The 16,165-nt window shown below is 40.8% G+C and overlaps 1 protein-coding gene across 1 annotated transcript in view; it reads left to right on the top strand.

The window, feature by feature from the left end:
- ETV5 (ETS variant transcription factor 5) overlaps positions 1-16,165 on the top strand; it is a 55,984-nt gene that overhangs the window by 30,025 nt on the left and 9,794 nt on the right. Inside the window, exons 8-11 of the mRNA XM_059920726.1 lie at positions 8,557-8,816; positions 10,882-10,941; positions 15,033-15,101; positions 15,250-15,419. Of these exons, the coding sequence (XP_059776709.1) occupies positions 8,557-8,816; positions 10,882-10,941; positions 15,033-15,101; positions 15,250-15,419 (559 nt within the window). The remainder of the gene's footprint in view (positions 1-8,556; positions 8,817-10,881; positions 10,942-15,032; positions 15,102-15,249; positions 15,420-16,165) is intronic.

Genomic DNA, 16,165 nt, shown 5'->3' with positions numbered 1-16,165 from the left:
GGAAAATTACTTTGTGTTCCGTCTATTTTATTCCTATTTCCTCCCAATCTCTGTTTCTTATCCAGGGGCCTGTGTAAACAGATGGTGTCAATGGCTAACTACACTGGGGGAGAAATCCCCTAGTTCTGCTGTGGTTATTCATCCCCTTGCAGCCCTGGCAGACAGGGAGCCTTAGTCTCAGTGATGAAGTAGGTTTGCCTCCTCCCAAAAGGAGGACATTTGATCCCTGAAATTTGAGTGTCTGTCCTCAGGTGTCCAAAGGCAGGAGCCAGAAAGTAGGTATTTCTTTTGGGGGGTGATTCCTCCCTGAAATCTGCTTGTCCGCCTTGCACTCACTTCCCCTTCCCCTCTGCCTTTAGGAATGGTGGGTCTGAAATAAAAAGACCTCACACACACGGAAGTGATAGAGATCCTTGAGAAAATTGGGGTGAAGGGCAGGCGCCTAGAGAGGTAAAATACAAGCAACACTGGGTGCTTAGGCTTCTACCCCAGACCACTGTAGTCTCCAAGCTGAGGGTACACAGGAGTCCCCGTGGGGGGCTATTAATAATGCACATTTCTTGCTCTACCCCAGAGATGGAGTTGTGGTTTGGGGGCAGGACCTGGAAATATTATTGTCACACTTTGAGACATCATGGTGCCACCCTCTCTTCTACCCCCCACGCCTACTCCAACCCATCTTTTTTTTCTTTTTAAGCAGCAAGTACCCAATACTCTGAATTTTGTTCTTATTGCCCTTGTCTGTTATTAATGAGATTTGATATCTGTGTGATGCAGAATACATCGAAAACATGACAATTGATTTTGCTTGTAGATACTGGATAGCGTGCATAAAATGAGACAAACTAAAATCCCTAGTCTGATTTTGTAAAAGTAATGGGAATTGTAGTCATGTATGATTACAAGCTTAATAATTACATATTCAATAACTTATACCTGCCTGAAAGTGGGGCAGATTACTTTAGTTTGTAACTGTAGCTTGTTCTTTGCTGACTTTTAATTTAAATTAGAGGGAATATTGCTTCAAAACTAACCCCATAACAAAAATGTGATATTTTGCAGGATAGAAGGAAATATAGTCTTATTTGAGCTTTTTTTTTTTTTCAACAGCTCTGTAACCAAGGCAGAGTAAAAAAACAAAAACCCCATTTTACAGATAAGGAAAAAAAATCAGACCTCAGAGCATCTAAAGGGCTTCCTAAAGGTCACATAGCCAAATACAGGGTCCTACACTTAGAAGCCAAAACATTAACATATAAGTACACCATTTTGGTTATGCTTGCAGGAGGAAGGTTGCTAACAATCTACTGAAAGCTGAGTAAGGGACCTTGAGAAATCCATTTCGACCTTGAATTTTATCCATCTCTTTATCTCCTAAACTACCAGAACTTTATCCATCTCTTAAACTACAAAATCCTACTTAATTCCCACATCACTTATCTAAGCCCACATTGTAACACCTATATTTTCTGTTTTGCTCACAGAGTGCCTTATTTCTTCAGTTGACTAGAGCAAACTCTTTGAGGTTTAAAAATCATGACTTAGACCCCTTTCTTTAAACCACATTTAGCTCAGTATCTTGTCTTCAATGTTTATTGATAGCGATTGTTTGCTAAGATTATACTTTAAACAAGTAAAATATAATCCAGTCAAGAGTACATTCTTAATGTTTTGTATAATCTTAGTATATAATTCTTTACAACTCAAAATTCACTTTTAGAAGATAAATACTGTGTTTGAAAGCCGTGATTTATGTTCGTTATTTCCTCCCCTCAAGGAGGAGGAAAAAAAAAAAAACCATGTAATTTGGCATGTTCAGACATGTTCCATTTATCCTTAAAGAGCAGCTGCTCCTTGAGAAGGAGGAGTGCTTCTCATGCAGCTTTTCCACTCTCACAGGAGTTTTCACTGTGCTGTTTACGATGTTTACATGTGCTGGGTGGGGGAACTTAGAAAACATTCCTATGTTATGCCCATAGTCCTGGCCAGATATGTTTTCATCTTTACTATTCCATTTGTCATCCATCTCAAGTTGAGTCCCCACAATTCAACTGAAGAGACTCCACTAAGAAAAGCATCATCTAAGAATTTTGGAATACACTGCTGTCGCACTTACATGGCATCAAGAAGCAAAAACTCAAGAAAAGACAAAATTTAAGGAGATACCCCTGATGGTGGAAAAATCCTCTGCTTCTTGATGCTTCCTAAGGGCATCAGTGTCGCAATAGGCTATGACACTGAAATCGATAGTCAGAACCGAGTCCCCAGAGTCACCAAGAAAGGGTCTGTTGTGTGCCACACAATCTAAAGGAGTGAATGGCCTGGTTGAGAAGGTTCCCTCAGTGGTTATGATCGAAACTTAAGAGCTTAAAGGATGAGCCTACGTTTTCTAGAATTGTGATTTAATAGAAAACTATTTATTCCCTAAAGATGCTAGATTAAGAGATGTAATATATGCAAGTTTTTCTCTTGCTTCTACTTCCTCTCTTAAAGTCCATCCCTAATAAATGGCTATTCATTTTTGTCCTTCATATTTCGTAGCTTTTAGAGAGGGAAGAACTTGACAGTGAGTCACACTTCTAGCCTGTCTGACACATGCCTCTCCACACACTCCTGTTAACAGCGTGTTATGTGTGGCAGCGCAAATTCACTTTAGGATCCAAAACTGAGTTTCATAGATGCTTAATGGAACCTTCTTTGACAGACTGAATAATGTACTTCTAATGGTTCGAGTATGGGGTTTTTTTTGGTTCTGAATCTTAAAAGAGCTTGTTTTCTGCATTTCCCCATGTTTACTATAGGTTTTTTTGGGGGGTGGGGGGTTGATTTTGGGTTGTTTTAATTTTTTTTACCTTTTGTCAAGCCAAAGGAAATTTCCTTCTTTCCCTAGTGTACTGACATTTTTTAATATGACTACATACATACTGAGTCTTATCAAACACTTTTTCTGCCTCTATTGAGAGGATCAAACAAATTTTCTCCTTTAATTTTTCAATGTTATGAATTACATTGAGTTATATGAAGCCAACCTCATATACTTGTGATAAGGCAAAATTATTTGTTATGTATTATCATTTATACATTGCTGGGCTAGGTTTTCCAATATATATTTAGGACTTCTGCATTTGTATTTATGATTAAGAATAATGTATACTTTCTCTTTCTTATATTGTCCTTGTTGGGTTTTAGCATTGAGGTTATACTCACCAAATGAGTAGAGGGTATTCTCCTTTCTACATATTCCAGAATAGCTCGTGTGAATTTGGGGTTTTTCATTCCTTGAAGTTTTGGAAGAATTTACCAGTAAAACCATTTGGGCCTGATGTTTTCTTTGTGGGAAGATTTTTTACTTACTGGTTGCTTCAGTGTCTTCACCTTTTATGGTCTTGCTCTGGGGATTCCTATTTAATTGAGTGAATTTAATACATTATTTTTCTAGGAATTTTTCTGTTTTACGAGTTTTAAAATTAATTGGCATAAAGCTGTTCGTAATGTCCTTTTAACAACCTCTATAGCATCTGTTTATCCATTTTTCATTTTTGATGCTATTTATCTAGACCTTCTTAGCCTTAGCAGATTATATCACTCATCTTTTCAACAAATCAACTCTGGCTTTGCTCATTCTTTCTATTGGATGTTTTCTATTTCATTGATTTCTGCTCCTACTAAAATGTTTTACTCTATTTTCTTTGCTTATTCTGTTTTTTCTAACTTCTTTGGTTGGATGATTTGCTCATTAATTTTTTTAGCTTTCTTTCTTTATACTATAACCATATAACCAAATAAAATTTCTCCTAAGGCTGGGGTGACCAAACATTCAGTTTTTTCTGTGTCACTTATGGTTTATGAAAGTAATTGCTAATAGCTTGCCTTTTCACTCCCCAAAATATCATGGCTGGGACAATCAGTTATTTGATCTCCCTTCCCAAGTCCTGCTTTAGCTGTATCCCACAGGTTCTGATTTGTGGTATTTAAAAAATTCAGTTCCAAGTGTTTTCTATTATTTCTTCAATCCTGGAGTTCTTAAAATATATATTTCTTGATTTCTAAACATATGGGAGTTTTCTAGCTGCCTGGACTATATGACTGTTATTTAAATGTCATCAAGAGGGTATTTAAAAACAATTATAGAAACAATTGTACAAATAGTATAGGCCAATGGCTCTGGAGTTGGACAGACTAACAGCCTGAGATTGAATCCCAGCTCTGCTACTTCCTATCTAAGAATTTTGGAATACACTGCTCTCTCACTTACGTCTCTCCTATCTGTGTGACCTCAGGCAGGCATTTAACTTTTCTAAGCTTTGGTTTCTTCATCTGCAAATGGGAGAATACTAGCTCATTGGGTGAATTAGATGAAGTCATATTGGCACAGGGAAAGTACTCAATGTTTCCATGACAATTTTATTTCAAAAATCACTTTTACGTTCTATAAAGAAAACTATCCTAAAGGAATCTTCCTTAAATGATGTAGATACTACAACAGAAACTTTAGTTGGTTCACTGTTTAATGTTAAGTTTTAAAAATGTAAAGCTCCCTGTATCCCTAAATCTTTTCATCATTAGACTTACTAATGTTGTACACGTAAAACTAATACTTTCACCATCTAATCTCCTGGTAACATCTTGTATTTACATCACCTTTTTTCTTCCATATTAGATCATGAGAAATCAGACAAATATCTAGGCCTTTAAAGGACATATTTTGTTCCTCATCTCTTTATGTTTTACCATAGTTTAGATAGGCCAATTTGAGTTTAAGCCAATTTGAGTTTAAGCAATGCCAACAGGCCTCACAGAGTCCTGAGAGCTGTTTCAGAGTTCTTTGGGCTTTTTAGGGACAATGTGTGGGTTTTGTTTTGCAGCAGTGCCTGGCTCTTGGTATATGTCAGGAAAGTCAATATTATGTGAAGTTAGGTGGTATGTTACCACCCGGAATAAAAGTCAGCATTCTCTTTCTGAGACAGGAGACTGACTAGGCAGCTAGGAGACTCTTATTTTGTGTGGAGGAAAGTCTTCTCCCAGCTCCTTAAGCTCTTCCCTTACATTTGAATACCTTCTGAATTTAGCTTACTGTGGGGGTCAGGGTGGCATGGGGAGTTGATGGTGACATTTGACGGTAACATAAAATCAAGAACTCAGCAGCGTGCTGGGCCCTGTCTCACACAGTATCTTATGTAATCTTTACGACAGATCTTTGGGACAAGCAACCGGACTGTCCTTATTTTCCTGATGAGGAAACTGAGGCTCAGAGCATTTACGTAACTAACCCAAGGTCACACAGCTAGTAAGGGGTAGAGATTGGATTTCAGCCCAGTGTGTTCTGACTTCACAGCCAGAGCCTCTTACCCAGCTATGCTGCTTCTCTATTTTCTATCTTCTCTTACTTAGCTTTAACGGAAATATTAAGTACGTGGTGGTGGTTTCTTAGCCAATTTTCTGTATCATCTCTCGGCTAGCCTCTGAACTGTCACTCTACTTCACCTGGCACCCATAGCCTGCCACTGTGTAGCCTTCGTTGAATCCACACTTTTCTCCTTTTTTCTCTAAGGATTGTGTTTACTCTATGTGTTGGCAGCAGAAACCGAAAAGGAAATGCAGAAAAAGCATCTAACGGTTTTCATAATGTAAACCAAATGTTGGTAGCGTGGGTGAGCTCTTGGGAGGAAAGGCGCTATATAAATCTGACAAATAAATAAATAACTGATTCTTTAAATAAACTGGCACTGAAAAAAAAGCCTTAATCTGTAACCTATTGAATTTAGGCTTGCTCAGTAGTCAGAAGTCTCCTTTTGCTCACCAACTGTGAGCTCACTATGGCCTGAAATCTGTTGGGATCACGGGGTGAGGGGGTGGTGGAAGGGGGGAGTGGTTATCAGGAGGAAGAAGAGGTCTGTTAGGAACCAAGCCACCCCTCCACTGAAAATGAATGCTTGCCTCAGTAAACAAGAGGCACCTCTGTCATAGCTGTGCTATGAATACAACACATTCTTAGATACTTCAGAAGGATTGCAGAAAGGGGAAGGGGGTTCAAATGAAGGTCAGTGAGTAAAGTTCACAGAATGTATTTGAGGACAAGAACTGAATCACTTTACTAATCTCTGCAAATAAAAGCCATTATCGGCAGCAAGCTCTGAGAGAATCTTTCTTCCAAATATGTTGGTTTTGTGACCTACCCTTAAGCTCCCCTTTGCCACCCCCGCTCCCTCAAAACAAACTAGGACAAAACAATCCCAGTTATAGAATCTGTTCTGCAGATCCCAGGCCTGTAAGCTTCATGCATCCTTAAAGTTATGCTGGGGGGAGGGGATGAGGGTTGCTGGCTGGTGCCCACCTGGAAGTACCTTTTCCTGAAGGGGCCATAGCAGGCCAACTCTAGAGTTTCATTCTGGAAAGTGAGAAGCTGAGCGCTGAGCGGAAGTGCAGTGATTGGGCCTGCCAGCTGCACAGGCTCTGGTTACAGAACTGAGCGGTTCGGTGCTGTCTCAGAGCCATCGAGGAAGTGATTTGTGGAGGTTACTTTGGAAGGTGCTAGGAAGGTTGCAGAGCGGGGGAGGGAGAGAACATGGACAGTGGGTGCCCTCGTTACTGTTCCTGCTAGCATAAACTTTGGGTACTTTATTTTAAAAAGCCCTAAAGAGTATCTTCACTTTCTTTTCTGCCCACTTCTTCAGAATTTGCGTTAAAAAAAAAAATCAGGTGCAGCATGCTCCTGGTGCCTGTATTCTAAATGTCAAGCCTAAACCCAAGTTTCAAATTTACACTTCAAAGACCACAGAAGGGTTTCCTTAAATAACAGCAACCTTGAAAATTGCGCTCCTGGTGACAATCCACTGTAATGCATTCAGTGCCCACTGAACCTTACAGAGTTCATAAAGCTTGTTTAAATAATTAGCCAGGCAGATTCTGATGCTTTTGGTGTCTGGGATAAAAGGATAAATATATATAAAATAGTTTGGTGATCTTCATGTTATAAAATGGTCTTGTGGTGCTGCTTTTAGTAAGATAGTAAAGACTCACAAAGTGAGAGCCACGCTATACCCTGATCTAAACAGTGTTTTATCTGCACACAAATCTCTTCAGTTTAAGATTTTAAGTCTTGATGTTCTAGAAATCTATTGGCCACCTGTTGTCACAGATTGATTCAGATCAAATTCAAATTATTTGATTAAAACTATCAACAGGATCAAACTAAAAGTAGAGAGTAAGACCTTAATATTATAGGGTTACATTGTTGACTTTTAAAACTTACTTTTTTTGATTACTAATGAAGTTAAACTTTTTGTCTATGACCATTTGCATCCCTTCTTTAGTGATTTCCCCGTTTATGTTCTTTACCCATTTTTTCTGTTGGCGTGTCCATCTTTTATTGATTTTTTAAAAGCTCTTTATATCAACAGTATTAACATTACTGTATCTGTTAGAGATTTTTCCTCAGTTTGTTTAATTTGGGGTCTTGTTTCTGGTATTTTCTGACTAATATAGATTTTTTTCCCCCAGTTTATTGTTTTTCTTTAGGTTTCTGGTGTTTATTGACTTACAGAAATTTATACAAGGAGATATATCCGTATTTATCTTCATGATTTTTGCTGTTGGTATGATGTATTGAAAGGTTTTTCCTCACTCCAAGATATGTTTTCATATATATTTACTATCATGGTTTCACATCTAAATCTTTATATAAAAATTTTGGCATGTGGTATAAAACCAGGGATCTTTTTACCCTCTTATTTGAAATGCTAACCTTAACAAGTAGCATATTCTAGAACATGCTTGACAGTTTGTGACTTCTCGTTGGATTCCTTTGACATGCCTATCTTTCATTCTTTGTATTCCTATTATTGTGGCTTTATAATATTTGTCAATCTAATAGATCACTATTTCTTTCTTAATCTTTTAAAGTTTAGAATCATTTTGTCAAGTTGGTTGGGAAGGAGTTGCTTTTACAGAATAATTTTCAGTGAGTGAACACCTTCCAAGTCCTAAATATTTTCTTTCATTAGATCTGTTGCTTAGAAAATAGTTTTTAAGATTTTATTCTTGTACAGCCTACACATTTCCTGATTATTCCTAGGGATTTTATGGCTTTGATTGCTATTACATGTAGGCTTTTTTTTTTAAACTACGTTTTCTAACTGGTTAACTTCTGGTTAAATACTCCTCTGTCTTTAAAAATTAATTCTGTCTACAGGTTAGAGAATGAATGAACGAGTAAACAAGCATGACATGTGATATTTGCAAATAATTGGTCTTATATATTCAGATACGTAATATGGCCCAACTATACACAGACTGTGCATGAAATTAAAATGCATGGAAAATAAGATGCTACCATGTCATTGTTTTATTTATTTATTTTTTTGGCCAGTCCCTGACTCAGGAGGTTTGAAATGTGCGATATAATTTTGGGAAGAGTCTAAGATGTCCAGAAATAAGCATTAATAAGTACTTTGCAAATAATTCCATTAATCTGGACTTCTAATCCTCAATGCTAAATCATAGAAGGTATTCATCTTGTTCTTACTTAACAATGTAACTACTACTTTCTTCTTGCAGATTTCAGAGACAACTGTCTGAACCCTGCCACCCCTTCCCTCCTCAGTCAGGAGTTCCTGGAGATAATCGCCCCAATTACCACCGGCAAATGTCAGAACCTATCGTCCCTGCACCTCCCCCACCCCCTCAGGGATTCAAACAAGAATACCATGACCCACTCTATGAACATGGGGTCCCAGGCATGCCGGGCCCCCCAGCACATGGATTCCAGTCACCAATGGGAATCAAGCAGGAGCCCCGGGATTACTGCGTTGATTCAGGTAAGCATAAAATCATGCCGTTCCTTTCTTCAGTCTCCCATTCATCTGTCAGGTTGTCACTGACTGTCTTCTATGTGCAGGGCTTTGGGGAGTAGTTTTATAAAATTTGCCCTCAAAGAACTTAGGAGCTAGTAAAGCAAACATGTCTATGCATAACTGAATACAAAACAAAACAGAAAAGCCATGCAAATGGTAGGAAGAGCAGTAGGCAGTCGGAAGTGGTCACAGTACATCTGAGTCCGAGCCTGAGGGTTGCCGCCATCCAGTCTTGGTGATGTCCTTTCTTAAGACCGGTTACCTTTTGAGTCACTGGACACAGGGGATATTATTTCTGCATTTTAGTCCTGCCTGTAGTTTTGTGGCTTTCTTTTTGAATACAGTGACCCATTAAACTCCCAATACAAATAAAAGAGAGTCCACATGCAGGATGGGATTCTTTCTATTCTTGAAATGAGTTGTGTTCTGAGAAATTGCCTGGTCTGTCATGGCTGTATAGGGTGCTGGGTGCGCCATGGAAAAGTTTGTCCTGTTGGTTGCTTCATAGGAGTCGCTGCTCTGTTGCAGTACTTTCATCTGGGAAAATTCCTGTGTCCTTCAGCTGTTGCCAGTGTACACAGGGAGAGGTATAACATGTTAGAACACCTATGGTTTGCTTTTGGGTTACCTCTTCTCTAGAAACTTAAACGTAAACAAGTTTCAGCTGTCCTTGGGAGTCCTCTCCACCCTCACCCACTCATTCACTGACTACATATCTTATAGGCCAGGCTTATTAAATGAGATTATTATGGGAAAGGAGAGTGGGAATTTTGCAGCTTGCACATTTAGAAACTCTTTCCTCTTCTTCATTTCCCCTTATTTTAAAAATGACACTTTTTTGCTCCTTTTTTTTTTTTTTTTGCAGTTGGTGCTAAAGGAATTTGAGGGTGGTGGGTCAGTTATCAACCTTTCCTGTGCGTGCTTTCCTTGAAGGCCCTGGGGAGCAGGTGGGGCAGTATGTACTCAATGGCTTTTGCAAATGGAATAGGATATAGAATTTTCTCTTGGCCTTCTGAGATAATACATAGATTGCTCAATTCAGGCAGAAATTGGTTATGGGAAAGGCTGGGGAGGTAGGCAGAAGGGAGACATCTGTTGCTTTATGATGGAAAAATTACCAAGTATAGGTATCGATAGCTTATAAAATGTCCACTGGCATTCCTCCTGAAGGCTTTGATGTATTTTTCTCAGGAGCAGGCATGACCAGCAGCATTTTTCCTTTGGGACTGACATTTCCATCGGTCCTATGAGTCTTTCACCCCATCCCACTCCCTTAAAGCAAGACACCCAGCAGATGTTACCGTATCTACAATGCTTTGATCTGAGAGGTGTTCCCAGGGTGAAGCCTCATCCCACACGGGCACAGCTCAGCTCACTGTCTTTTGTCTCGATGGACACCTTGATAACATGGTGTCTGAAGAAGAGATCGCGTCAGCATGGGTTCCATTCTAACAGTAACAATGTGGTAGAAATGTGCTTGCCAAGCTGCAGTTCCTCACTCCTGCCCATTCTTATCCTCGCTTCATCACTTCCAATCCCCTCATCTCTTTGACCTAAAAATACCCTCACTTCTTGGAGCAGAAATGGATATGACCATCAGCAGTAAAGGGGAGCAAACTGGGAAAGCTCTAAAGTGACCTTCCTGCCCCTCCAAACCCCAAAGCCCCTGAGTCAGTACAGGCAGAAGGCCAAGTTGGCCTTTTGATAGCCAGTTTCTTTTTCTGCCATTAACTCTCTCACGAGGTTCGACGTTAACTAGTTTCTAAAATGAGCAAGTTACGGGAGTGAGTATTTTTTCCTCCCAGTTCTCTTGATTGCGAGTCGAGTCCTCCCCGTTCAGATGGTGGGTTATAGTGTTTCCCACGCTGCTTACTAGAGTGGTACCTCTTTTCCAAGACAAGGCCAAAAAGACATGACCTTGGAGCAGGAGAAGGTTTAGGGGCTTTCCCGCAGTGCTGCAGTTGGACCGATGTGCTGATTCAGCTGCAGAGACTATTGACAGGAGTGTGTGTGTCTGTTTCTCTTTCAGAAGTGCCTAACTGCCAGTCGTCCTACATGAGAGGGGGCTACTTCTCCAGTAGCCATGAAGGTAAGTAGCTCGTTAAAAAATAATAATATTCAAGGAAGCTTAAAGTTGCTCAGTTTCCAGGCTAAGATTTGAGATCATAGTTTAAACCTTCCTTAGCTTGTGAACACAAGAGTTCACTTATTGTGATCCCCAGTTATCTCACACACAGGGTTTGAGGCATGCTCTTGACCTGTGAGGGCTGCCATCCTTTTCCATAGTAATGACCCTAACTTTTACGAGGAAAACACGAACCGTCTGGTTTCCACCCTTCCATACAAGGAGGTTATGTATACATAGCTGTAGATAACACTATCACCTAAACTGGCACTTAGGAACTACATCACGGCTTGAGATGGTACCTTCAAGAGTTCTCTTCTGAACGCTGAAACAGGGAAGGATTTCTCTCTTAGAACACGTTCCCCAGAAGTATGTCCTGTTTTCTGTCCTATACGTCTCTCCGTAAATACCTAGAGCAGTGTGATTCCCCAAACCTACAGCATCAGTCAGCTTCACCTGGGACTTGTTAGAAAAGCAGATTCTCAGGACCCACCCCAGACCTGCTGAATCAGAGTCTCCAGGGGAGGGGCCCAGCGCTGTGTTCCAACAAGCCCTCCAGGCGATCGTGATGCACACTCACATGAGAACTACTGCAGAGTCGTGAGGCTCAGCTTTGGCTGCACATTAGAATCCCCTGGGGAACTGTTAAAACTTCTGGTGTCCAGGCTTCACCCAGAGCAATTAAATCAGAAATTCTCAGGTTAGGGCTCAGGCGTTAGTAGTTTGTAAAGCTTCCTGGGTGATTCTCATGTGTCCCAGGGTGACAACCACTGTTCTAGAGTTTTAGAGAAAGTTTGAAAGACCCGGTAAAATAGCACTGTGAAGCATTTGCTGGTTATTGTGAGTGATTGGTTCACAAGAGTGGTCTCTATGGGTGGCTGCCTCCCACTGACTTGGTTAGAGGAGAGACCCAGTGTGGCTGCCACGGGCACCCGGGGATATTCCGAGTGAGTGTCCAGCCCTGGGAAGGAAGGGCTGTCTACTGGACCTCTGGCCATGATCGGCACAGCTGTGTGGGGCTCTCTTCCAGGTTCCCGAATGTTTCTACAGCAGCAAGTGATGTCTGCAGCAGGCGAACTAGAAGGGAGTGAGGGAAGAGAGGGAGGAAAACACTTTGCATGATTACAACATTTAGAAAGGAGCATGCTCTTAAAGGAAATATTTTTAGTAAGGCATCGGGCTGCTTACTACACACAGAATATCTGCGAGCTTGTGTTTTTCCCCCACTTCTTCCCTGAGCCCATACACATTGAAGAAATTAGTTTCAAAGAGATCTGCATTCTTAGTTGCTCTCAATTACCCTGACATGGTTTTTCTCTCCTCCTTATACGGGCTTGACCACAGATGCCCGTGAAATAGTGAGACAAGTGTTTCTGATTGGCATCTGTGATTACTAAGACAGCCATCCTGCCTTAGCGTTCACCTGGAATCTTTGCATACTGTTTTGAATCTTTCATTTCCACTTTGTCCCTCAAACAGGTTCTTCCTTCCTGCCACCTTTATTTGAGTGATTAGATGGTTGTGGCCACAACTGATGTAACTGCTGTGCAAATTCAACTGACTTAAATTTCACTTAAACCAACAGCATCTTCCAGATGTTTTAGAGAACCACATGTGGCAATGACTAGAAACCACAAAGTACACCAAAACGATACTCATGGGCAGGGCTTCATCTGATTAGTTTGAAAAAACAAACCTAGAATTTAATCTAGATTTACATTTTTTCCCTATATACTGTGAACTGTGAATGTATTTTCTTTACCTTAGAGGAAGAAAAGCTCTAAAAATAACATGGCAATTTTGACAGGTGTGTAAACTTTGTAGTTTATTTATAATGACTTTATAATAAGGCTGTTAAAACATCACTGGAATAGCAAAATCCATGTGGAAATTCAGGAAATACATAGCTTCCTGGTAGCCAAGGCAAAAAGCATGAAGCATGATGGATTATGTAATTCTTGTTAATATAAAGTATAATAGTTTGTCATAAGTCAGTTTCCTAGTACCAAATTGGAAAATAAATTATAGGAGTCCCTGAGTCCCTAACTTAAAAGTTAGTATTGCATTCTTAAATCTTTTAATGGAAACTATAGATTCCCTCATATTTATTGAAATATTTATTGAGGACTTATGTACCAGGTGCTATAAGGAGGCTAAGATATTCAGGATATGGTCCTTATCCTAAAGGAATTTAGAATCCATGACAGAATATAAGATAAAGCTCTCACATTATCCAGTTAATCTCTTAATAGCACTTATCACAATGTACAAGTACTTACTGTCTTAATTTCTTATAACTATAATGTATTGCACACTTATGTACCAGGAGCTATTGTTAGCTCTCTATTGTAAAGATAAATCGGTCAATGGAACAGAATATGTATCAAGTCATTAAATTCTTAAAAGCCTATAAGGTGGGAATTATTATCTTCCCCAGTCTTCAGATGAGGAAATTAACTTGAGAGAAATTAATTAACTTGTTCAAGGTCACACAGTTAATCTAGGTCTATCAGTCTGGCTCCAGGGCCCACACTCTTCACACTACACCATGTCTCTTTTTTCCCTACTTTGTTGTCTGTCTCCACCGGTTGGGATGCAAGCTCCACGAGAGCAAGCACCGTCTGTATTCTTCTATCTACCCCCTTCTAGCACAGTGCCCGGCATATATATTTATTGGATTAAATACTAAATAAAATATACTTCCTTTGTAGTTAAGCAGAGGAATAATGCTTGGGGCTGAGGAAACAAAAATGAATAATACAGAACCTTAAAACAGTCTGTTTCCTCCAGGTTGGGCAGTGTTTTCCCAACCCCAGGCCTCTTTAAAATTGTGCTGATCCTGCCAAGGAGAACTTGACCCGGGCTGATTGTGAAGAAAAAGAACAGATTCTTTCTTGGCACCTTTACCCAAGGATTTTAAGTCAGATCAAATCCCTCTCAAAATCTAATGCTAGCCCTTCACTGCAGAGCCCTTCACGCCTCTGCCCTCCCCCTACCGCGTACCTGACACTCATAGGCCTGGACCCCACGCCGGACGAACTGATCAGAGAACCGAGCACAGGGAGCTCCACCGAGCAGACGGGAGCTCCTGGCGCTTCCTCTTGAGCAGTGTGCGGGTAGAGGGGAGTACGCTGGAGCACTCGCCCCCTGAAACAGGCTGGACCACAGGCAAGGGTGTGGTCCCATCACGCCTGTCTACTAACTGGCTTTGGCTTGAGCCGCTGGCCTTGTCAGGGTGCCGGATGACCTGGTGGTCAGCGTTGAATGCATATTAAGGGTTGGTGGGTTTAGAATGCCAGACCATCCTTCTCCTTGACACCTTCCACTTTTTGCCCTGCCTGCCTTTCATTTCCACTTACATGTGTTGTTGGACCCAGTCAGTCCCCCTTTGTTTTCTTGTCTATACAACGAATAAGTTTTATTGACAGCAAGTCTCTTCAGATTCCTTCCACAGTGTCTGGAGGTGATAATACCTCCAACTTGTCTTTAAAATTATTGCTTGTCACAATCCTCCACAGGCCCAAGTCTTCACTCATTTGGCATTGTTCCCTACCCTCCAAGCTTTTTCGTAATTGAATGAGGTGTGTGGGCAGCCCGGACGAGCAGTAAGAAAGGTTGAAATTAATATTTGCTAAAAGGAACACGGCGAGACCACGTATAGATCAACCAAATCCACCCAGTAAGGCCAACTGAAATAGATGAGATGTCTTTTCAGATACAAAGGCTTAGTCACGGCCACGCTGATCCAGGCTGACCTCGTAAGCAAGATGCGAAGGAACGTTCTGGCGACTCGGTGCCTCCCTACAGTCTCAGCTCTAATAGCAGGAATTGATAACTGCTCTGACTGAAGCGCAGGTTCAGTTCTGATCGCATCAGAACAGAACACCTAAGTCCCAGTGAAGTTGAAGTTCCCCCCAAAATTCAGTCTGGCATAGATAGAGCAGTTCATCAGGCTGAGGACCTGAAATGGTAGAATCCTGTTTTAGTCCTTAAATCCAGAGTTTTCAGAGAACACAGTTTGTTCAGCAACATGTTCTTTCTAAATTCTCCTTCAGGTTTTTCATATGAGAAGGATCCCCGGTTGTACTTTGACGACACCTGTGTTGTTCCTGAGAGACTGGAAGGTAAGTAGCCACATCCAGTGTGTTGCGAAACTGGAAGGTTCAAGATGTCAGAGTACGCTCATCGGTCTTGAGGCCAAATTAGCGTTTGCCCAAATCAGCTGAGAAACTTGAGACTAAAGTACCACATATGTGTCTTTGTCCCAAACAGGCAAACTCAAGCAAGAGCCCACCATGTATCGGGAGGGGCCCCCTTACCAGAGGCGAGGTTCCCTTCAGCTGTGGCAGTTCCTGGTTACCCTTCTTGACGACCCAGCCAATGCCCACTTCATTGCCTGGACAGGCCGAGGCATGGAGTTCAAGCTGATAGAACCGGAGGAGGTAAGCACTGGAAGCTGGCATCAGGTGATTTGATTTGTTGATGTTTGTTCCTGTTCTCCATTGAGCCTTTTTTACGGTGTTAAATATGCTCTTCCTTCTCATTCAGATTCTAGCCTGGCCAATGGGCTTGGCAGTGCCTTTTCTATTAATAGGACAACTTACAATTCACAGACACGAGTTCTCCACTGCAGAATATATAAAAAGTATTAGTAACACTTCTGCAAACTCTGAGGAGGGAGGCCATGAAGACTTACATTCTAATAGGGTCTGCTCTCTCTCTTGGAAAGTCTTTTTCAAGAGTTCTTTCAGTGATACCGACTTGTTTTGGTGTCAGCCCTCATATGTCATAGCCTATACCAGAGGTTACATGAACAGAGTGTAAGACATTTTGGTAATATACTGTAGGTTGCAACTACCCCCCTGTGTATTTCAAATGGCTCTAACCTAGAGAAATAAAATTATCAGAGATGGGTCAATCTTAGGAAGTTAGATTTTTTTTTTTAAATGTAGTATCACGGTGGTTGAGAGAGGACACAAACCTTCATTATTTTGTTAATAGAAAAAAGAAACATTGTTACTGTCTGTTTGCCCACACTATTGACAGAAAGGCCAATGGACAGAACCAATACCATTTCTTCAAAAGGGGAGGACATCATAGAACTCCTCCTTTCCTGAGTATAACAAAGTAAATTAAATCAGGCTCTGAGTTTGGCATATTTCAAAAGGGGTTGTTTTTTGTTTGTTTG

This window comes from Balaenoptera ricei, chromosome 4 (genome assembly GCF_028023285.1).
Source record: "Balaenoptera ricei isolate mBalRic1 chromosome 4, mBalRic1.hap2, whole genome shotgun sequence".
Lineage (NCBI taxonomy): Eukaryota > Metazoa > Chordata > Mammalia > Artiodactyla > Balaenopteridae > Balaenoptera > Balaenoptera ricei.
The sequence above is the reverse complement of the archived record's forward strand: the minus strand, read 5'-3'. Positions and strand labels throughout refer to the sequence as shown.